Raw genomic sequence first — 24,850 nt, forward strand, 5'->3', positions numbered from 1 at the left:
GAATAAACAATGTCATCAATTTGCAGGTGCATTTAGCAGCATACAAAATTTTTAATCTCAGGCACCTGTAAGAAAACAATCTATTACAAATCTTCATACGTAAGCATTATTTCCCTCTTAGCAGATTGGCATTAAGGCTGGAAGGCTACCAGGAAGGGAGATAGATGTACAGGTGTGTTAATGGGTCAGATTCTCCCAGAAAAGTTACAAAGATTCTCCAGAAAAGATAATGGAACTATCTAGGGAATGGGTTAATAACAAACACACCTGCTTTGAGCAAAAGGGAGAACATGCAAATAAAAGCTAACCTGACAGAATCCTGATGTTTAAATAGTGCTTAGAAAGATAAAAACATGCAGGATTTTAACAGAGACACTTGCAGAGAAATATCCCAGGAAGGACTGAGATGGTCTTAATTAGGATCTGAGACAGATCAGCTTCAGACCCAGTATTGCTCATTAACTGTGGATTTAACTGAGCAAACCACTCACGTCTGAATAGGAGGGAAACTTCTGGTTGTGCTGTGACTTTCACAGTCCCAGCACCTCCTGCTTTCTGACAAACCATTACTCAAGCCTGGACAAAAATAGCCACTAACTTCAACCCTTTCTGAGAACATTTCTTGGTTGAAGTCCTGCTTCATTTCAGGGTTTCATACTTCAAGCAACTGTCACTGCTGTAACAAAGATCAAAGACTTTTTATGACTGTTGTAGAAATGTTGTGGAATTTAACACAATCATATTCCTAGAAATATAAACATTAACAGAAACATGGATAGTTAAAAAATACTGACATAGAGATGTACAAAGGAAAATTTTAAGCAATTCAGAATTATTACATAGGTCATTGTGTGAGAACCAAAATCTTCTGTTCTCTTGAACAGATAGAGTTTGGATATCTCACTGGTTTATGTAATTTTATAGTCTAATCAAAGGCATATATCAGAGATACATTTTCCAAATGTTTTGAAAACAAAAGCACAAAGGAATGCACACTTGCAGAAGAAAGGTGAATTTAAAGCCTATGAAAATAGCAAAATCTATTTTAAGGACAGAGAATATTAGAATATCAGAGCATATGTCAGCTCATACAAGAAAACCCAAAGCCCCAGTACAAACAGACAGAAACCATACCACTTACTTTAATAGTGACGGACAAAAACATTTGAAGGAACACATTATTGTAATTATGAAAGAGTGGGGCATATCTTTGATTTCTTCAAAGTAGCTTTTATTCACAGCAGTCAACTGAGCTGCAATAATTTATACCAAATGTGGTCTGTTATATATCAATAAAAGCCCACAGGCAAGTTACCTATGCATTGTGATGCAATTTTATACTCTAAATACAGAACAAATCCTTAAACAAATTCACTTTTAAGACTGAGATGCTGTGTACCAAAATTTGAAGCTGCCAGTGAGGATAAGTGGACAGTTGCTGTGGAAACCTAAATCATTAAGAGTGCACCTTGACTACAAACCTGCACTTTGGGAAATTTGTTAAAGATTTCTGTAGCTTGGGAAAGCACATGACTTTTCTCAAAGGGAATGAAGGATTACTTACTGGTGCATTTACTCAGCATCCAAGTTATTGCAAAAATTTGAAAAGGTAATTCAGCAAATACATTCACAGTTAAGTCTATTCCTGCATGTTTGCTTCTGATACCTCTATGCTCCTCTACTGCTGGAGAGAAGTGCAAATTATTTGCATTTCCATCCATTTCACAGAGCTTATTTCCATCCCAACAAGCTGTTGATACCATTCTGCACCAGCAATGTTTACTTTCATTGTCATAGGGACCAGTGTGAGAAGTAAACGGGGAACATCTTGATCTTCCCAAACAGGAGAAGGGAGCAGCAGCAAATAAAAGCCACCTCAGTGCATCCCCAGCCCTGCGGAGGGATGGCCATGCCTGTTGCAGAGGACAGCCAGCAGGTAGGATCACAAAATATTCTGTGTATGTTAAGAGATGCTTGTGATTCACCCAAGAAGGGATCATCACTTAGTCCACATTTTCTTTCCTCTTTATAATTTTTCAGTAATCATCAGCAGCATGGGAACTGACAATGGTCAGATAAGAGATTTTAGGCTTCAGGCATTAGCTTCAGCCTGTGTGAAACCAAGTCACATAACTTTCTCAGACTGGCCTGAGAAGTGTGGCCTGGGAAATCACAAGGAGGAATCAAAACAGTCTTTGGAGAGGGAAAACAACCTTTGCAGGTGTTGTTTGTCATCTTGTTGTTTTCTTGCAAGAGAAGGTGAAGGGGTGGTGTACCCAACTGACCAATGATGGTGATGTGTTGGTTTAACAACAAATGAGAGTTTTACCTTTCCTGACTTTCTTGGACCCGTCTATAAAAGAAGATCTGGAACAATAAAACTTGCTCTCTTGTGCAACTCAGCTAAGAGAGTCTGTGTCGTGCTCCGCTGTTCCTAACACAGCACCACATAACAGTATGCACAAATCATTGCCACTCTCTCTTCCCCCTGAATAATGAAGTATATGTAAAACTTGAAGAATTTCTGTCAATAATTTCACAAGTTAGTTGTTGCTATCCTTGGTCCATGATCACTTTCAGCTGTGTTTTTTCAGTAATTTGGTTTCCTTAGATAAATGGTAGCTAACTTACTGTATTTCCCCTGCTCTTCAATTAGATATCAGCAGCATTCCACTAGAGCACTCTACACTACTTAGACAACTTTTTAGCTTACAAGGAATTACAAGGAATAATCTTTATGTACCCAGGTATTTAGCTGAACCTTGCCTGCTATTTTGGCCTGTTATTAGCAGACTACAGAACTATTTTAGTCAGGCAGCCATCTACCACACAGCTCTTTCTGAGACAGCAAAGTCTCAGCCACCTGACCACTGCTCTTCTGCACTGTGGTTTCCTTACCTCTGGGATTCTCCCACCAGCCCCACGATTTCAGGATGTGAATATGCACTAACAACTTTTCTTTCTGCTACTCTGCCTTCTTCTTTCATGTATTTGCTGTTCTCATCCTCAGCCCTTGAAGACAATTCCCGACAGTATCTTGGGGTGCAGATGATATCTTCTGGTTCTGTGTCTGCTCTAATATTTGCTTTTCTAAATTTTTCATGCAGTTTTTATTTTGTAAAGTGGCATTCAGAACAGTAGATTATCTAAATTCTGGATAAGAAAATTAAGGTAGAATAACCCCCCTTTACTTGATGGTTTCTGAGAAAAAAACAGTCAACTGTCTGTAAAGGTTCTATATTCAGGCAAGACCAGGGAACACAGCCAGAAATAAACCAGATAAACCACAGTTTGGCTAAATTTATTCTTCATTAACTCTTCATCTGGGAAAGCCTCTTCTTCCAGTGAATTTTGAAAACTTAAGTCAATAAATGATAAAGGTGAAAATCATCCAGCAACTTTATTTTGTTGATTTTTTTTTGTTCCAAGGGGCAGCTCAAGGGAACTGCTCATGTCAATAGAATTAGGTACATGCATTGTCAGAGTACTAAGTATATTGTCTTCAAAATAAGCTTTTTAAGATCTTCACAAAAGTAAACAATATCTGGCAATTAGTACCACCCCAGATGAATATGTAACCTATTTCAGTTTTATATTTACTATTATGAAGCTACCTATGTTTTAGTTTCATCAACATCGGAATAATAGTCAATGTGGAATAGGAAGCAGGATATTCATAGCAATAGTAGAAATTACATATTTCTATAGCTACTTCATAACATTGTATTAATTTGCATTAACTTTGCAAAATTCCATACAGTTGTAGTTTTTAGTTGTTTTATGAGAGGTGAGGCAAGTGAGAAAGTGACTTCTTAATTTTTTCTTGGCTTGTATTCTGTCATTAGCTAGAAGTTACATGTTTGTTCTTGTGGATTTTGCTTCTATTTTTTTGTTTGTTTGTTTGTTTGTTTTTGGTGTTCTTTTTTTTGTTTAGCAGACACCCAAAGAGCAAATTGAGTGTGATTTGCTGCAGCAGTACTATCCAGAAGAAAAAAGAGCAGACTTCCTTGTAGTGGGCAATGGGCATACACTTAAAATCTAGGGCTGGCAGGCATGCTATATGCAGGAACCTGAAATTTCTGGGGGAAAAAAAAAGATCAAAAAAATACATCATAGGGCATTCAGTGGGTCTGATTTCTAGAGGTGCACCCAGCCCAGTGAACTCAGGTGCTTAGGTCCAAGGTTTCCTGCAAGTCACAGGCACATCCAAATGCAGTTTCAGTTCTGCAGTTAATGGAAAAGACAGAGGGAGATTTGTGTCTAATAAAGGAAAAACTTAGAACAGTTGATGAACCATTTTGCCAATGCCATTTTTGCCCAAATGTATTAAGTTCAGAGCTGTGTCTGCAGTTTTGTTATATTTAAGAAAAAAAAAAATCTAAGTTATTTTCCTAAGGTTTTGAATTCTCATAGTATATTTTGTATACAGCTTATGCAAAAAGGCTCCTTGGTTTTGAATACACTTCCTCTTCGAGCTCACAAAATTTTCCTGAAGCACTGAGTGAGCTGTTGTAAACGACAGACCATGAAAATATCCCCATAAGGAAACACAGCAAAGGGGTTTTTTTCCACTGTAAAAACTGCTCTTTTCCATAAAAGAACACATGTCTATGGGCGTGAAATTGAAAAAAAAAAAAGCTACACAGATGACAAACTGGAAAAGAAGTAAATATTATTTTAGCATAGTTTACAAACATTGGCATGAGCTTAATGCTAGGAGTCAATTTTGTGAAGTCAGCTGTTAGCATGAGGAGAAACATTTGTGAACTTTTGCAGATTCTACAAGTATGATATATTAAGATCCTAACGAGCTGATCTGGATAAAGCCACTCTAAGTTATTTCAAGTCTTTCCATTCCCCAAGTGGCAGTCCTTTTCGTTTTCCAATATTTTGCCTTTCAGTTGCATTTTTGTGTCCTTTGCTTTTAACAGCATTTATTTGCCCATGTTCATGCACAATCCAGTTTCAACTAAAATTTTCAGTTATGCTTTTGTCTTCTTTGTCTGTACATTGCCCTTCCTGAAGCACTTGTTTTGAATTGGAACCACCTCAAATTTCTTGTATTTTCTTTCAGTATGAACTATGGCTGTGGTTTCTCAACCCATTATTTCCAGGGAGTTGTGTAGCATGCTGTACACCACATCAGTGAACTGATTTTGCTGAAAAATGACCTGGCAAAAATGAGTTCTTTTCATGTGAACTCAGTCTGATTCACTGTGAGGCCACACAAGGAGTTGTGCTGGCACAGCTTCAAAGTAACGTGCCATGCTGTGGGAACAGAGCAGGGAAGGTCCAGGAGCATTTGAAGCCAGTGTCAACCTTCCCCCACACCCCATATACAACAGTGCTGTGCAAGCCCTGCCAATTCCTTTATTTTCATCGAACAGCCTTGCTATGTGCTGTCTCTCATCAGATCCATCTGCTCCTTACATTGTTTACTTCCCCCAAGTCTACATTTCCCTTTCATCACCTCTCCACCCTCCCAGGTTTTCTCCCCAGAATAAATCCACTTCTATGAAATTTGCCGGCTGGTATCTATATGCAAATTTCTGCAGATTCACTAAAAGTACATTATTCAAATAGCCTCTGGTCCTCTCTACTTTGTTAAGCAAATTAAGACAGGAACAAAAAAGACCAAGTACCTATATTTGCACTAGCATTTTGCACATTCATTTGTTAAAGACTCGGTGCTAACCCTACCAAACCAAAGCACTACCCATTCCCCTGGAAAACAATGAGAAGACTCCTTCCAAGAGTTGGTTACCTTCACATCCTGGTGTCCTGGCAGTTACAGAAGGATCCAGTTCCAGAGCCATACCCTCACAATGTTCAAACAAGGCCTACACTGCTTCAGTAACAAAACTCTCTTCCTGCACATCTATTTATAGCTTCCTTTTGTTGATGGGGACTTTTAAATCGTCTTTTCCCTCCTTCATTCAGTTGCTCTGATTTTTGACTATGCACAGACACAGTAAAGAGGAATTACTTGATAGAACATTCTTTAGCAACTGCTGTTCTAGAAAGGAAACTGTCAACCCTGATGCTTTTAAAATCTTCTAGTGGGGCCAATTCACAAAAATATACCTGGAAACTTAACCCCCTTCTATTTTTCTAGGGCACTTCCATGCTTCACTGCCCCCCACGATTTTAATTCAAGTTCCTGACTTCTTGTCTGGCCCTGTGTCTGCAAACTCATAAAAACTCTGGTTACTGAATACATTCCCAAGGCTATCAACCTGAACTAGCCACTCTCTGTCTCTGTCCTAGCCCAGCTATGGAGAAACTTTTCCATAGGTTATTTTTGCATCCCTCCAGGTCTCATCTCTGGCAGTTAATGGCTTTCCTTAGCCCTCCTGTCTGAACATGAGAGAAGTGTAGCACAGAACAGTGCAAGTTTGACTTATTTTGACAGTCGTGTTTCTTTTGTCCCCTTTGTTATTTGTGCCATTCTCAGAGATTTATTTGCTACAGGCAGGACAAAGCCCTGTGCAGGACAGCTGGCCATGGTTTCTGCTGGTGTGTTTTACCACCCCCAGGTCTTTGTGCTTTATTTAGCAAGTCCTTGGCAATCACAGCAGATGATTCTGCCTTGTCATTAGGCTGTGATGCAGAAAGGTTTTATGCATTCTTATCAGAATTTCAATGTGCTCATTCCTGACAAACATTTTCCAAAGCTGCAGCATAAATATAATTAAGATAATGTTTACAACTGCACTCAGATGTACGTACATCAGTTTCTCACACAGATATATATGCATTTATTTTCCATACCAAATACTTCTTTTTGTTTCACATTCTATTTTTATATTCCGCCAACAATTATAGATATTTTTCCCTTCCTGGATTCTAATTAATGTCTTCTTATATCTCCCTTTCTCCACTGCATTTAACCCTGATTTAAGTACTGTTTTTGTTTCTTCACACTTAAATGTGAACACCAGTTAAAGTCCATCCAATTCACTTTTCAAACACACACTGAAACTGAATATGAAATTTGCAGTCTTTACTGTGCCCTTCACTTCTCTGGTAGTTTTTATTCTGATCATCTGCATCAGCTTTTTTTCTCCATTTTTAGTAAGTTTTAATTCAATTCAGCAATGAAAATGCAGCTACTATTCGAAGCAAATAATCCCATTACATTGTTGCTGGCATTGGCCCAATAAACTCACAAAAGCAGTTTTCCTGGAGTGAGTACTTGCACTAAAGTCAGCAGGAGCATTTCCATTGGAAAAGTTACATAAGTGTACGTGTATCTCCAGGATCAGAGCTGCAGTTGCATATCCAGCTCTTAGGCTTTAAGGTCAAGTTCTTTGGGTCACAACACAGAGATGCCACTGCAATCAGGAGCTGCTGTCTGGTTGTTTTTCTTGTTCCCTGCCCAGCAGAATAAGAGTTTCATTCTTTCCAAGGAAGTCTTTCTCAGAATGTGGTCACTCCTGTACCCCTGCACAGCCTTGACACCATTCTTCCCTTGAGTCTGTTCCTCGCTGTCCTAACCACAAATACAAATGACAAATCTTTCCTATCATCCTTTTGCACTGGTAGACTAGTAAATTCTCTTTTTTCCTCTCTGCATTTTCCCCTGCTTTTGGTAGCACAATTCTAATTTGTCCAAGCTTTCCTTCTCTTTTAGGACAAGGTCTCTGCTGTTCTTATTGCTCCAGCTCCAACCTTCTCCAGCTGGTCTGTAATTATCCTGAAGCCTGCTACCCAAATCCAAAGATGCTAAAGCTGCTCTGATGAACAGCTGAGTGACTTCACACAGGCTGTTTATGGTGTTCCAGGTGTCATTTCTCTCCTGCAAGAGCAGAGCACTACTCATGTCTGCTTTGCCTGTAACCCTCAGATCTTTCCCTTTAGGGCTGCAGTTTAGCAAAAGCGATCTCGTTACTTGTGTTGGAAGCTGACTGTTCCTGCCCAAGTGAAATTCATGGTATTGGTTTCTCCAATTCACTTCAATTAGTGTGAGCCCTCTTTTTTCTGACCAATAGTTGAGGCTTCTTTTGTGCTGGGATTGTTAGCTCAGCCTGCACTAGTAAGGACATGGGAACCAGTGTAGTTCTCTTTTGCTCTACATGAAAGCATACTTGAGAATTTATAAATCAGTAAGTTTGCCTTATCTGCCACTGAAGCTAAGGGGAGGGGGGACTTTGTGACTGGTTTAATATCAACAATACTGCATTACTATATTTAATTATTTCACCTATATATTCAAATGTAGACCTTGAGTGGGTGAAGGAATCTGATGTGATTCAGAGTCAGGGTGTGTCTCAGCCTGCTGATCAGCGTTCAGGTATGAAGGAGAATTCTTAGTACTTCTAAGTCATGAGAGACTGCTGCACGCCTACTCTCTTAATGGAACCACTGCCCTTGAAGACAACAACTGAGGTCAAACCATGCCTTGACTGGGACCTTTTCAAAAGACATGTTCAAAAGCCCCAAATTTGACCTCTCTTCCTTTCATGGACACAGCCTAATCCTGGTTAAAATCTAAGGGAAGGGTGAAGCAGACCCAGATTCTTCTCACCCCTCTGGAGGTGAGCAATCTGTCCTGTGTTACCACATAAGGAAGCAGAGATGCACATTCACAGAGGAGTAGGTGGCAGTGACAATGGGTGGAAAGAGACAGTGGAAAGCTGGGGGATACAAGGAGAGAAGCTGTAGGAGAAAAGGCATGGCAGAGGGAGGGGAGAGGAAGCAGAGACAGGTGGGAGAAAATTCCAGAACGAAGGGAACAGGAATTAAAATGCTTCCCTGTGATTCTGATCTCAACACTTTTTCTGACTAAGTCCTTTAGGAAGGAATCTGTGCAAGGATTCTCCTTCTGGAGCTCCCTAGAGCCACCAAAACTGCCCCTTGAAGTGATTGCTACCTGACAATTTCCTACATCCCAGTATTTTCAAGTGCTGAAATCAGAAGTTTGGACCATCCAAAAGGAAGGAATAAAGAAGCATTAGGACCTATGCTCCAGCATCACTAGTTTGTACAGTGGTACAACTCTCACAACTCCCATTTATGAGGTTAAAGAAATAATGATTCATGAGACTGGCTGACACCTGGAATGATTTAACCATGCCATCCCTTATGTAAATGACATTGACTCACATTTCCAGATGTAGGTGGAACTGGCAATTGTCTTTTCCTCATAATTGTCTTGCTTCACTAGTTAGAAATAGTTTTCTAGGTTATATTTCAAATCTGGTAATCATTAGAGGTACATTCTTTCCACAGATGTTTGTATTTGTAGTCAATGTAGCATCTAGGACAGAATTCAACCTACAAACTTAGATATGTAGCAGCAGCCTAGATAGAAATATATGTACTTAAGTCTGAACTAAAGTAAGATTGCTTGATGTATACACAAAATTTAAAATATGAATGCACGTGTTTCAGGAGACAAGATTTTTGTGAGGTTTTTTTTTTGCTCTTACCCCTGAAGTTTCTCAGACTTCTTACATTTAAGTAATCTTTTAATTAAATTTAATACTATGACATTCTCTTAGATAATGCAGGAGGAAAACCTTGAAATAACAGAATAAAATAAATGTTGTAAATTTCTAAAAAGTTTAATCAAAACCAGTATACATAAAGGTAGAAAATTATGAAATATCATTCCCCATTGGTTTTCATCCAAAAAGTGGCTAGACTCTCCTCCTCTTTCTGGCAGCCTGTCTGTTCTTTCCCAAGGCACAGGCTTGTCCCAGACCCTTGCAATTAAACCACACTCTGTGACGTTCCAGGGACGGAAGCTGGCCAGGGCTGAGCTGGTTGCAGTGGTATGTCATGACTTCCACCACAGGGATCCGACCCAGTTACCGTGACCTGACACATTTGCAATCTAGTACAGCCTCAAGTCTCAGAGCAGCAGGCCCTGAAACCACCAGAGACTCATCTGAAAGCTAAAACCAAGCCAAACAAGACTGAATTAAACACAGGAGAAAGACATTCTGAAAAACCATAATTATATCACATAGTTTGTTGATACATGCTTACTTTGCTTGTTAGAGGACTCTGGGTGAGATACCCACATGCTTTTTAAGAACTGAAGTGTTGACAATCCAGGAGGAAATGACAGGGCTGACTGTCTCCTGCTCTGAGCTCACATCAGGGACAAAAGGCAATCCATGTGCTGACTGATGGGTGTGCAGTGACGCTGCACTGCAGAGTAAAGTGGTGGCAAGGCGAGGCGCGGCCCCTGAGCAGATCTGTGCAGTGTTTGGTGATTCTGCCCCTGACAGGGAGAGGTCACACTGCAGAAGCTGAGACAGCTCACAGAGGGAGGTAAGGAAACATCAGATGTGCGTAGGAACCACATGTACACATTTTATGCACCAGGATTCTTCTGTTGATTTTGCAATGCTCATAATAAACCAGAATCACAGAACAAGGGACCATGGTGGGGCATCTGGTCCAACCTCCCTGTTCAAGCAGGGTCACCCCAGAGCACATGGCACAGGATTGTGTCCAGATGGTTCTTGAATATCTCCACTGAGGGAGACTCCACACCTCGGTCACCCACACAGTGAAGAAGTTCTTGATGTAACTGCCAGTTAACAGGTGTTTTCCTCACTTTCCAGCCTTATAAAAGCTTGTGAACAAAGCTGCTCCATCTTACCTATTTTTGCCTCCTACACTGTTTTTCACTACCATTGAATTCCTAAATTGAAAATAATGTGCTATTTCTCAAAAAAAAAAACCCTAAATTAATTACCCAAATGCAAGAATGTTCCCTATAAATCTCAGCAGCCTAGTGTCTTTATTCCAAAAGGGAATTCACAGATAACTGGACTTAAAATGAACCACCTGAGGACAAATTAACCATTGGATTATTTTGTAAATTGCTGTGTATTTCAAGTTCATTGTTTGTGTGTAGCTATAAATAAATCTGTACTATCTAGGACAGTGATGAACAGTGACCACAGCGCCCTGGAAATTCAGTCCTGAATAGTTTTTTTCCAATCAAATCCTTCGTTCTGTCATCAAGTCCCAGATAGTGATTTCTACATAAATAAGTAAAAAGTAATGTGTTATTATTACTCTATCTGAACTATTTTTTTCCCAGAATATTCTTTCCAACACTCTTAGGAGATAAAGCTGCTTCTCCTGTGGAAAAGTGGACACAGACAAAAAGGTGGGCTTTGCTGTGACTTCCACTATTGAAGATCCAGGAGAAGTTGTCTTAGGTAAGACTCTCACCAGAGCAGTCTGTTATCTCGGTGTTCACAGAAATCACTGCTCTCTCCAGAAGGGAGCAGCATGCAGGGGAGAATGAGAATGAGAATCTTTAAGAAAGCGATCTCTGACAGGAGTTTGGGGGTGGATACAGAAGTGTGGCATAGCTGCAGGGGAAACAAATCATGAGAGGGTCCATAGCCACTCTTCAGAGGCAGGTCATAGGGAAAAAGGCCACTCGTAGGAAAAAACAATATTTTCACAGCAAACAGAGAAGAAGAGATGAAAATACAGAGGCAGCTGTGGTGAAACAGGTGGGACACAGGCTCCCCAGAGACTTCCCAGCCCAAGGGAGCAGCTGCAGGGCTTGCTCCCTCTACTGGAGCATCCTAATAGACCCACACGAGACTCGCTCTTTTGAACCACTCTCAACCCCACAGCAAAGCTCTCAGACTAGAGAATAAAAATTAATGCAGTGTTGATTACCATTGCTGGCTTAGTGTCACAAGGATTTTTTTTTAAAGACTGTGCATTTCAACATGCAGCTGAATGCAGAGGGGAGAGAGCTATTTCATTGCTTTTGTTTTGAAAAGAATAGAAATAAAGCACACAAGTTCAAATCTGCATTTTTCAGATCATAATTCTGTCAGTTCAGTCAAACTGGAACATAGGAAAAGCAGTCAGACCTTTCCAGTGTCTCCTGTAATGCAAAGAGCAACTCTTGCTGTGTGACCTTTGCTCTAGGACAGCCTGGCCTTAAATACTTGTGCTCACAAATAAACAGCCTATTCCTGCAGGAAGCAGAGTAAACCTCTCCTAAAGCATCTCCAGACAAACACAACGTCACCACTTGGTTATTTAGCATTCATGCCAGGTAAGGTAGGTCAGAGCAGCATGAGGCACAGTGACAGCAAGAAACCATGACTCACACACTCGCTGACACTGCTCCACTCTTGCTTGAAAGAGTTGGTGGCTGAAACTCCTCTTCTGTAGAATCAGAGTCACCTTTGGACTCTGAGACTGCAGGGTCTTGCACTTTTGCAACTCAGCTTTCTGTCTGCTGAATGAGAGTTCAGGAAGCCTTATTTCTTCATGCCTTTTGATACCTTAGGTTACATAGTGTTGGTGTGGAATCTGCCTTCTGTATACAGCATCTGACATTTGGTACAAAGACCTCCAATTTTAGCTAAACATTACAGGCATGATAGTAAAAAAAGGAAAACATTTGACTAAAAACTCATCTAGATATATTTTAATGGATTTTGTGGCCTCTTGGGTTTAAATGGCTTCTCACTTGCCAACTTTCATCCCAGTGAACATCCTGTTCCACTGGTGCTCAGTCACCTTATGGATTCAATGGAGGAAATGGAAACCAAGCTCTGCAGCAGTGACAAAGAGGAAGCTTTCAAAAGAGAATTACCATACTGCACAGGAGAAATAGACTTCACAGCTTCTGGGAAGAAACATGGAAAGGTATGGGCACTGAGGAGCTGTAATCCTTTTACAGTATTGCTGTTGGTCAGCTGTTACTCTTAGCAGGAAACAGTGAGGGTCAATGTGGCACAGAGTGAGGCACCACATTATACCCCAAGGAGGGATAATGGTGTGCCTTCCTGAACATGAGTGTGGTCTAAACCATGGCCTTTTAATATTCAGAAATCGATCACTTGATTTGCAATTACATGATACAAATGCAGGTGATCACTTTTCCCTTTGAAAGAAAAATCAGTTATGTGCCCTGCTTCCTGCATTTTGTATCCTCTCCCTGGTTTAACCCACCAAAAATGAATCACTATGGATTTTCACATTTTAAACATATTTTTGAGCTGTTTCAAGGTTTTCATTAAAGTTCTCTCCCTGTTCTTCTGATATGCAGAGAGGGATGTATATATGGACTAACTCACCTCCTCAGTAGTCCCATGCACCAGAGAAGGAATTCCTAGGGATTCCTAAAATTTGCCTCAAGGTTTTGTTTCATCATAAAGTCTTAAGCACAAAACCAAAATATATACAGAACTGGAAGAAGCACTAGATTCACCTAATGTGTCCTCAAAAAACAGATGTGAAATCAGGCAAATATTTCAGCCTTTGCTGAAACAAGAAACACCCACGAAATTTGTTGGCTTTGCTAGGCTGCCATGAAACTGAAGGTAGATCAAGAGGAAGCTCTAAGGGAGAGCATGATTTGTCAGTCTGCAACACAGAACTAACCCATGGAGCTGACCCAATCAGTGAGATGGCAATTATACACAAGTCTGAATTAAATGAATTCAAGTATTTAGTTATCTCTTAGATCTTGCTCAAATAATTATTTTTTTTATATATCCAAGTTGATAATTTCCCTCTGCCTTTACCATGAACAGACTACTGTATCTTTCTGTCCTGCTGTTATTCATTGGGTTTTTCTTGTGTTTGTTGAAGTTTATGAAGGTCCAGAGTACCATTCACCCTGGAATTATATTTGAAGTTATGCTCAACAAATGGAAGCTACCTGCTCCCAATTTGGTTATCTCTTTAGTAGGGGGAGAAGAAAATTTTCAGATGAAGCCTTGGCTACGGGACACCTTAAAGAAAGGATTTATAAAGGCAGCTGAAAGCACAGGTGAGTGCTTTAGTGTTTAAAGAAGGAATCTGTATTCCTGATGGATTCCCACCCCTAGCCCCCAGTGATCTGGTAATGACAATGGGACTGCTCACACGATTATTTTTGAAAATTCAAGACTTTGCTGAATGTGACCTACATGTAAATACCTCTGCAAATGAAAGCAATTGTATTATAGCAGCAAAAATAAATTCTTTCAAAGCAAATTATTCTACAAATTACAAATTTGGTAGTGTAAAATTACCTGACATTATTCCCTCAGAGGTGACACTAGGAAGATAGCATCAAAATGAGACCAGATACAATTGCCCCTCTTTTGTGCCATAACAAAATAATTCTGAGGAGAGCAGGGCAATTTGATTTCAACAAGAATGAATTTAGGTCAAAAGTAAGAATTTTTGCCTTCTCACCTAGAAAATACAGTGAGAATATCATTTCACAGCAAGCTCTTGGTTTAGCTTCACTGTTCCAGACAAGATTGTACCAGTTTTGAGTTTTGTAATGAGACAGCCCAGTACCAGAGCTGTTCTTGGTACTTTTGTGCCACACAGATAGAGAATATCTCCATCTGCCTTCTGTACTTCAGAGTGGGCACCATCAAGTGTTTCTTTATGTCGCATATTTGAAAAATGCCAGCTTGCTGTTTACCTAGGGCTCCTTGTCACTGTAACAAGACTGCTGTAAATTCTATTATCCTGTAAATTCACCCTCCACACATCCACAAGAACAGGAGAAAACTCTAGATTAGGCAGGTTATGCCTGAGCTCTTCTGCTAAGATGTGATTGCACAGGACTGTTTAGGCCTCAGTTCAAGTCAACAGCTTCCCTGACTCTGTCCCTTTCCTCTTCCTTGTAAAACACTCAGACCCTCCTGGAACAGGGATGTTTCTGCTCATGTGTAGACAGCAAGTAACTCCAGAGTGGAAACAGCACATTCATATCACAGTAAAGATGGCAATGTTGCATCATGTGATATGTGAGGAGTGTTTGCTTGAGCTCATCATTTCTTCTTGTTTTCCTTATTAAAGTCTTATGTACTTGGCATGTTCTAAAAGTTATAGTCCATCAAGACCTGTCTTCACTTTATCTATTTTAAAAAAAACCCTTAAATCCAGTACTGCAAGTAATGTTACTTACACAAAAACGCATTGCAATACAAAGAAATTACCTAACTGCTTTTTAAAAACAATTTCAGGTGCCTGGATTTTCACCAGTGCATTGCGTGTAGGAGTAACAAGACATTTAGTGCAAGCAGTCCGAGATCTTGCCCTGGCTAGTACCTCATCCACACTAAGCGTGGTTGCCATAGGAATAACTTCACTCAGGAAAATCCAGCACAGAGAAATTCTGGATAACACAAAGGTATTTTTCTCTTATTCTATTGTCCGCATATAAGCTGCACCCTTACAAAATTTGTAAGCAGCTGGCAGAACAGCTTTGACAGAACTTTAAACAAAGAAACAAAAAAAAGTGGGGTTTAATATAGCTGTGTTTTGGGAGGAAACAGAAGCAGAGCTCAAGGATTGTTGGATGAGTCTGTGTCCTCCGTGCCCAGCGGGTGGCAGCATTAGACATTAACCCAGAGAGCAGCACAGGGCTGAACGTCAAGAAAATATCCTGGAATAGCGGACTTTTCATGGATTTCTCCCTCGTCCACTTACTGCAGAAGCACTTACTCCTAGCTGGTACATAAATACTGCAAAAAGCATATTTTGTATGATGGGACACCAGACATAAATATTCCAGGACAATTTTTCCTTTAAGTGGCTTCAAGTTGCTACTGAATTGGTATTTAATACAAAAAACTTGCTCAATACAACAGGTCAAAAATACCAGCTATGCAGGACTTCACCTAGATATGGGGAGTTCTAGGGAGTTCTCAAATTGGGTCAAGGGGATCAAAGTTCTTGGGAAGAAAACAAAAACAATGCACCAGCAAATAAAAAACCTCACCCAACAATAGATGTGGAGAGCAAAAAAAAATATAGCATTCCCTTCCTGTCACTGGATATACAGTCAAAGCTAAGCAGAATATTATAACAATAAAATCGGTGTTAAATGACAGTGAATGGCAGTTTCTCTGTACTATTTTACTTCCCTGCTGAAGCTAAGGAACAAATGACAGGGACAGCCCTTTGAATTCACACCCAGTTGTTCTCTCACACAGGTCTGGAAGTATCAGCTAGAAGCTGAGAGCCTGGCAGACCATACCAGCAATTTATTGTCATTGTCATTGACAAATTATTGTCATTGGTCTTTTTTGTTTGTTTGGGTTTTTTGTTTTGTTTGGGTTTGGTTTTTTTGTTGTTGTCATTTTGTGGCATTTTTTTTGTTGTTTTGGTTTGTTTTTTGTGGGTTTTTTTTTGTTGTTGTTGTTGTTTTGCCAATTACAGCTACCTGTGTGCTCTGCCAGGTGGGACTCTTTAGCTGGAAGACTTTAACCTATTTGTGCAGCAACCCGGCCAAAAGGGAAAGAATTTGGTTTGTTGTGTTCAGGAAAGTTTGTAAATGCAAACTATTTCACCTCCCTTCTAGGCTAAGTGATCAAAATGCATCTGGATCTTTCCCTATCAACAGCTACAAAACAAGTGCACTCTTTTTTATTTTCTCCCCCTCAACTAAAGCCCAAATTCTTTGTCAAGGGATGTTTTGCAGAGAGCATTCCTGACCCTATGACTTCTGGCACAGCTTCCACCCAAAGATATTTTGGATTTCAGTCAGTAACTTTAAGATAAAGGAACTACAGATAGGGATGTTGATCTAAACCCAACTCTCTTTATACTTGGCACTAACACAAGTAGCTTGTTGTATAAAATAGAGCTAACAACCCACACTAGCAAGGAGAAAAACAAGCCCTGAAATCAATGGATCCCACCCATCTCTTCTGTGTTAATGGTATGCTTTAAACATCATTGAAAGATCACTTCCACATTTTCAGACAATAAAGAGGAAAATTCCCAAAGGCCTTTTTCAATTGGTTGTTGTGCCTCCAGGTCCTAATCAAAGGCCAGATCTTTGGTGAGGAGGCTTAATGTTACATGGCAGCAGAATAGAGGCACACCCTGAGTCAAAGCAAAATCTGAAGGAAATTAATGATGTCAAGAAGCTTTCCCCAAGGAATGAGAGACAGAGAGAAGAAAGTGAAAGAAATTTGTGGCATTCACCATTTGTAAGAAACATGCAAGTTTACTGCTTTTTAGTGTGAGGAAAATACAATACACAGGGGCAGCTGCCAAGCTGACAGTCTGAGCTTGGCCCAGCAACACTGCAGGAACTGGAAAAGAGGCATTGGAGAAGGAAATGCAAATTTTAAACAGGGTGTTAATCTACCTTCTTACAAGATGACAATGATTATGAAAATTAAAAAGAATAATCAGACATTTACAGCCTGAAATGATGTATCAAAGTGGATGGGCAACAGAGAAAAAGAAAGCTGTATTAGGAAAGAAAGGGGAGTTTGAAAAAGTGTACGTATAGAAGCCCATGTGTAGTGCAATACTGAGACAAAAGTCTGTAGGAGGGGTTCTGTTTTACCTAGAAGATGAGGTTATGCAAAAAATCAAACATTAATAAATAATTTAAAGGTATCACACCACGCACCCAAAATAAAAAAGGATTCCCCTTTCTAAAATCTGTCTGCCATTGTGTCTTTTAGAATGAAACTTCCAAACTGAGAATAACCATCAGATTTCATACAACTCTGTCAATTAAGTAAGGCTGTGTATAAATTGACAGGGACATGGACTAAGCTAACTCATTCACAGGTCTGAACATGGACAAAACACTACTGAAATTAATAGTTTGCCCCTCTTTACACCAGCTGAGGAATCACATCTCCAAACACAGGTCTCATGGTCTCAATAAACAATTCCAACACCTGTATTCCAGAGATGATGACTGATATCACTATATTTTGCAGAGGCCAAGAGGCAAACTTCAGGGACCCCAGCTATCAGTCCTGCCAAATCTGGCTGGTTTCAGAAGGAACAATTTTCCATCTTCACCCTTTTTTGAGGGTCTATGCGAGTGTCTCACAGGTGGTGTCAGGGTGCAGACAGCACAGAAATGGACAGGAAGGAAATGAAAACATGGGCTGGGCTTTGCAGAGAGCACTGACATCTCCCCTCCTCTCTCTAGAGCGAAAGTCTTGTACATTACCACTCAGATGACAACATCCAAGGCCCACCCTATTCCCTGGATCACAACCACTCCCATTTTATTCTGGTGGACCACACCACACCAGACGAGCCGGATGGAACCACCAAGCTCCTCTTCACCTTGGAAAAGTACATCTCGGAGCAGCGCACGGGATATGGGGGTAAGCAGGGTCTCTGGATGCACCCAGTGGGAACAACACTGACAGCACAGCTGCCCCTGGCCTTAGCAAAGGGAACTCCAGCTCCCAAATCAGACAGTGGCCAACACAGGCAAGACCAAGTCAACACATTTGTCATCGTGTAAGAGGCTGAACGATGGTAGCTTCTGAAGTTGAGGAAGCTGCTCTTTGAACCAAAAATCTGGACTTTTGTTGCATCTCCTTAAATGTAACTCAAAGCTGATCTTCAAAGAGCAGCTCAAATTGCCTTAAAAGACAACATATGGAAAATAAATCCAGCTTCAAGTGCCTTTACCAGTGGTTCTAAGAGACTGATAGTCATTGTTGCATACTTTTATCCCCTCTCACACATTTTCTTTCCGACACTGGAAGAAAAGACTTGTTCCAGAGCCCTCTGAAATATTTTAAGCCCTTTTTATTTCAGGATAAAATCTTAGCCAGGGTAAACGCCGTAGCATCTAAAGTCCATCTGAATCTCTGTGACCTTTTTTTTTATAATAAGAACTGAGTATTGGGCAGGTCTCCTACTGCTATTTGTGGAAAGAAATAATACACTCCTTTCCAGTACTTTTACCTTTGCTTTGTTTTTGTCATAGATGCAGTGCTAGTTCAGCTGAAATGGGAGGCAGAGCTCACTTGCTCACAGCTGTGTGCATCAGTGGAATATCCACTTACACAGCCCATGGGGTGGAGGCACAGAGGTACCTGAGAGCTCAGGTGCACCTGAAGAGGCCTTACCTGGTGTCTCAGACAGGAACAGCAGCAGGCAGGCTGTAAGGGTAGCCTGAGATTGTAGTGCTGGGAGTTACAAAGCAGCCTCTTTCTGCTCACAAACCAAATCTGACTGAACAAATCTCAGGGGAACATAATTCTGACAAAGAATGCTGATTCATATGACAAATATTTTGCTGGAACATACTGAATTCAGTGTTATCTTCTATAAACAAAACCAATGTAATTCATTTAAGCTCATTTATAAACAAGCTGAGCAAAGCTATGTGGCTATACTGAAGTAAAATACTTTAATAAGGTCATGCAGAATTTCCCAATAAAAAATAATAAAAAAAAAGCACGTAGAAGACTTTTAGAGAAAATTCTTTATATGCTGAATATTCTTTGCAATTGAGGACTTCCCAGATTCACAGTGTAAAGTCAGAATCCACCTGACTTCTCCTCTGGCTAAATTTTATCCAAATCTATGGTAAATGAAGAATATTTGTAGCCTTAATCATACCTTGAGGAACCTGTAGGCACAGAGGTCACTCTTCAAAGAGCACCACATTAGAGAGGTGTAACAATATTATGCCATTCATTGAAACAAATTAAGTTTCTTGCCAACCATATCCTGAGTACAGCTCAGTCCAACCTTATCTCTGTAGTCATCCCAAAAGAGATACAACAAATAGCAAGTAGAGATCCATACTGAGTTTTGGGAGATCTACAAAGGGAAACATCAAAAAATTATTTGAAGCAAATGTCTTTTATCTTCCAGCTGAAAGAGGCATTCATCTCGTATTACTGTTTTGACTGAGTTCCTTCAGGCCAATCTATGTCACCTTTGCATTACAGAGCTCAGCATTTAAAGTAAAAGCCATCCAAAACTATGTGGGCCCCTGTGGGAGGATGGCTTAGGACAGGGATCCTGACTTCATTTCTTCCCCTGATACCATGGCGTGTTAAATATTTCATTAGCATTTCTTTTTAAAGTATCAGACTGTGTTGTTATTAATCACCACACATCACCAGGCTGTGCAAATGAAACTTTAAGCTGTTTAAGCAGAGTAATAAATATATGGTTCCTATCAACTTGCATCTGACTCATTCTGCCCAGGCTTCACAGTCAGACTCTTCATATTTTTAAATCCTCCTTTCTTAAGGCTTTTGTCCTGGATTCCAGTCCCCCTTCCAGCACACGCTGGGCACATACATAACACGCAGGGCAAACTGAGAGCTTTTCACCTCTAACTTTGTCTTACTATAAACACTGGTAGATGCCTCCCTGGAAACCCACCAGCCTTGTGCTGCACCCTAATGCATCTCCATTGCTCCCCAACCTGGCAACCCTGCAGTAAATAACTTCAAAGGCCAGCAGTGGCACGACACAAAGAGGTACCAACATCCATATTTTGCAGCTGAGGTCAGAACAGCCTGGACTGCTTGCCTGGGTTCACACAAAATTTCTGAGTCAAAGGTGCCTTTGTCCTGAATCCTAGGTGAGGAGAATAACACTGTGACCCATCTGCTGGGTCACAGTGTTATTCTCTTCCTTTGCACATCTTTCTGCAATTGCCTGCCTTCTGCAGGGTTCACCCAGAGACCAAAAGAGCCATCTTCTCATAAAAGGAGAAATATTTTCAATGGAAACTATTACTTTTTAAATTTTTTTTAAAATTAAACCATCTATTTCACAGGAACAGGTAGCATCGAGATCCCTGTGCTTTGCTTGCTGGTAAATGGAGGACCAGGCACACTTGAGGTAAGAAGCTGTTTCCAGCTTTAGAAAAATAAATTTACTGGTGCCAAGTAATTAATGGAAAATTTGGCTGGATGACAAACACATCCATTGGCACCTTACATAAAGTCAAAATTCACATCTATACACCATTAAGAACTGAGTTCTGTTAATACTAAATTTGCCAGTGTTTTTTTGAGGAGAAATATTTCCTTTTGAATAGGCACAAGTTGATCATTAAAACTTCCATTGCCAGCTTGTGCAGTGGAAAGAAAGAATCCAAATCCAAAACAAACCCACAGAAACCAGCTCCAGATCTAGGGAAACAGAAATACTGTGTTATTACTTGAGAACATCCACAAAAAAGGAGAGGAATCTTGCAGTGCTCTTCAGCAACAATGACACAACTGTCTGTCCCAGAGCTCAGAGGAAGCACAAGACCAGGTTTGCAGGACATGCCATTTAAAATGGGAGTGTCCTGGTTCCAGTGAGCAAAAGTACATCGTAGGATTGAATATGGGAGTGTTTTAATGATCCCAAATGATCATTTGATGATCAAAATGATCAAAATGAGTAATGATCCCAAATCTTCTTCAGCAAAGGATCAGTTTTGATTCTTTTCCTCAAAGAGCCTGTTAACAAAGGAGATAGTTTTTGATTTTTATTCTATTTTACTTTTCTTTTTTATAATACTCTCAGTCTAGAAATCCTTTAGAGAGACATAATTTAGCTATAATTTAAAGTTTCCAAGTGATGAGACTGTGACATGCAACCTGATAACATCTTTCAGTATAATGACTCCTTTCCGAGGATGCCTTCTAGTTTCAGTTTCTCCTATCTTGTCATAACTTTTGTCAGCTGGACTAAAACACATACTCATATTAGAAATCTCAGTGTTTAAACAAAGATTATGTCACCTCATGAGCTTTCTTGCTTTCTTCCATAAGAAGCTAAATATTGCAGTGTTTCCTATATCTTTGGTTTAGAAAAATCCCATGTTATGACATGTAAATCCTCTCTACAAAGTTTTACAGAACAGTGTGACTGGAAGACAAAAAGTGACTGGCTGGAGCTGCTCTGAACTGACATGTGCTGGGAATGGATAACTGGCTGCACTTTTTTAGAATATCAATTTCATAAATGGATATCTTAAAATGGATAATACACAGCAGAGACTACGAACAGTTTTAAAAAAACTCAATACCTAAACTAAAGAAAAAAAGCCCCTGCAACACAATTGAATCAATGCAGTCCTGTATAACTCCAGAGGAAGAAGCAGACTGGCAGCAAATAGACATTTTTGCAATTATCATGCCATGGCCTCTGCTTTCCTCTCTCAACAACCTGCCTGACTCATTCTAATTGCACAAGTAATAGAATTAGTAGCCTTTAACTCTTGTAGTTGCAATGATTCAGTGGTTTTGTTTTTTTTTCCTGTAGTCCAATGTTGTATTCCCACAGGCAAATTCCTGGTTTTCAGAACTTATTGCCAGGTTTAGCAGACAGGAAAAAAAAGGCCTATACAAAAAAGCCTGCTGATAATTTCTGCATAGGGCTACTCTTGCACTTGACTATGCTGAAACAGAGACTTCAGGGGAAAAAAAATATCAGGGTCAAAAAAAAATTTACGCACTGTTTGTCCAAATCAGGTTGCTTAGCTACTCAGCAGATGTGTCATGAAAAGCAGCATAATCAGAGGCCTATACATGGATGACCTGCGGCAGAATTCAAAAAATCTTAATAGCTTAGAGGAGTCTGGACTGATTCCATAGTGAATCTGACTTAGAGACACATTTATTCCTGGTTTGCTAGAAGCCCTTCTTTTGAATAACATTTTCTTTCCACTTATGAATTCTAAAAATTTCCTATTTTAAACTACAGAGAATTTGCAGTGGGTTGGAAAATTCTGCTCCCTGGCTTATCTTAGCAGGGTCTGGAGGTACAGCTGACATCTTAGCTGCATTCATGAATGACCCACAGCTTCTCATGCCAGAAGCTGTTGAAAAGCAATTTAAGGAAAAATTCCCAGCAGAGAACTTCTCGTGGAAGGACATTCTTCAGTGGACAGTGACAGTGAGTTCGCATGTTTGATAAGTCATCATGATCACAAAGCTGTCTCCTAACACCTGTAGCTTTGGTAGCCCCTTCAGTACAGGTTTGGCAAGAAGCTGCTCAGAAGTTTTGGGAACTCCAGTGCTTTGACACTGGTGTCACTGAATGCCTCTCTAGCATTAAAAATCAAGTGGTCATTTGATCCCGCAAGCTACTTTGTTGCCCCAGTAATTCAGCTGAACACTTAGGGCTCTGTCCTTCCTCAATTACTTCCTCAAGCAACAGCTAGCATCCAGGAACCTGACAGTCCTTCTGTAGGACAAGGAGCATTATTTATATCCACAGCTGTGGAGCTTGTGCAGCTGCGACAGAAGAGACCTAATTCATGATCTACAGCTGTTAAATGGAAACCTAGTTGTGGATAAGCATGAATAAATTAAGTAGAATGAAGCGTGTTTAGAAATTATCTTATCTATTGTCAGTTACTTGGTCTTTAAGAATTATTGTTCTTAAAACAGAAAGACAAAGCAGATTCAGAGATCCTCATTACTCTTTGTCTTGGGGTACACTTGCATAAGCCTTTTAGAAACAAATACCCACTTTGAGATCGTCCTTGTGTGAAGACTGAAGAGCATTGGGTGCCTCTGAAATAAACCAAGTCCACCTGACCTAGCCCACTACTTGTCCTTTGCATTCCCTGCTTTAATCCTCAGCTTTAAAAGTTCCACATACTAATTCCATTAGGAAGAACTTTACCAGATCACAAAAGGGGATGAAAGGCATCCAGAAGCAATATTGCCAGAGGCTCACAAAGTCTCAGTGCAGCTGCACTGCAAGAAAGAAAACTCAATAAATAGAGAAGGAGAATGAAAGAGTACTGTATATATATCAATATTTGAGGACTTCTACTCAGAGAAGAGTTAGAGGCTATGCTTTTAAATAAACAACTCAGAGAACAAAACTTAAATGTCAAAGCAGGGTGAGGTAAAATGAAACTAGTGGTATGCTTCCTATAACATGACTTTGAGTCAAATAAGAATGTAAGTTAAGGAAGGATCTTTTGATTAAAGCACTGCTCTGGTCCTCAGGATATCCAGGTTCTGTTCCTCCTATCCTGGTGGGTCACTTGGAAAAGGCAGTAACTCCCTCCTTGCCTGAGGATTTCTTTATACATCAGAAACTAATAATGTTTGCCTTCTTGCCAAACCTCAGCTTTACAATTACAACATATATCTTTGGGAAATACTGTATGGGTGATCTCCACTGGGCATTTGGGCACTAATGTACATCCAAAGGACAATGTGTAAAATTACGTTTGTTTTGAGTCTAAATAGATTCAGAACATTATTTCACACCAGAATCTTCTAACTCTGCACAACTTTGAAGAAGATGGTTCAGAAGAGCTAGACACAGTCATTCTAAAAGCTTTAGTAAAAGGTAAGATAAAATAAACAAACGTTGTAATGTTTGTCTTATTTGACTTCTATGCCATAAATATATTTATTTTTTCAGTGCAAGTTCAGTTGACTGTTGGATCAGATTTCATTTTTGGTGGACTGTTCTTATGTTTGTTTATTGACAAATTAACTGTGGTAGTTACTGTAGCTCTTGTAAGCCTTCTTTAAACTAGTGTTTGCTTTTTAATCTCATGCTATTGTATGGTACTATTTTAGTCACTCCTTTATTTCATTACTTGCCTCTGTTATTAACAGAGGTTATAAAAGAACTGAAATATACAGAAGCAGTATATTATTCCAATTAAACCATTCAAAAAACTCCATGAAAACAAAGCCAAAACTCACAAGTAGACCAAAACCACCTTTATTTCAGAAACAATCTATTTCTCCTATAAGAAATCTCCACTATATCTTCTGAAAGAAGACATTACTTGTGCTGCCATCTGTTTCAGTTTCTGTTAACTTAATGGTTTGTGTTAGCTTAAACTTGGCATGGGAAGGGGGAAAAAAAAGACATTCTGTTCCTGATGTGCTAATTGACACAAGGCAAAACCAACAGCCAGTCCTGTCCCCTGTTTTCTGCAGGCCAGGGTCCCTCTCAATACCCAAAAGCCATTTAAACTTAATGCTTTAAATAGAGAGTTCATCTAGAAAAAAATAACGTTTTTGAATATTAGTATTTCTTAACTTAGGAAAACATGGCTGTGAAGGGTTTCTGGTTATGCAACCCATGGATCTGTGATAGCTGAAGGAGAACTTGCACAGCTAATCAAAGTACC

At 39.8% G+C, this 24,850-nt stretch overlaps 1 protein-coding gene across 1 annotated transcript in view; it reads left to right on the forward strand.

The window, feature by feature from the left end:
• Nucleotides 1–12,501: 12,501 nt before the first annotated feature.
• Nucleotides 12,502–24,850, forward strand: part of TRPM5 (transient receptor potential cation channel subfamily M member 5) — a 35,312-nt gene continuing 22,963 nt past the window's right edge. The window contains exons 1-7 of the mRNA XM_033515157.1: nucleotides 12,502–12,645; nucleotides 13,594–13,774; nucleotides 14,970–15,136; nucleotides 17,912–18,092; nucleotides 20,522–20,586; nucleotides 22,444–22,635; nucleotides 23,949–24,051. Coding sequence (XP_033371048.1) covers nucleotides 12,520–12,645; nucleotides 13,594–13,774; nucleotides 14,970–15,136; nucleotides 17,912–18,092; nucleotides 20,522–20,586; nucleotides 22,444–22,635; nucleotides 23,949–24,051 — 1,015 coding nt within the window. The 5' untranslated portion in view covers nucleotides 12,502–12,519. The remainder of the gene's footprint in view (nucleotides 12,646–13,593; nucleotides 13,775–14,969; nucleotides 15,137–17,911; nucleotides 18,093–20,521; nucleotides 20,587–22,443; nucleotides 22,636–23,948; nucleotides 24,052–24,850) is intronic.

This window comes from Parus major, chromosome 5 (genome assembly GCF_001522545.3).
Source record: "Parus major isolate Abel chromosome 5, Parus_major1.1, whole genome shotgun sequence".
Classification (NCBI taxonomy): domain Eukaryota; kingdom Metazoa; phylum Chordata; class Aves; order Passeriformes; family Paridae; genus Parus; species Parus major.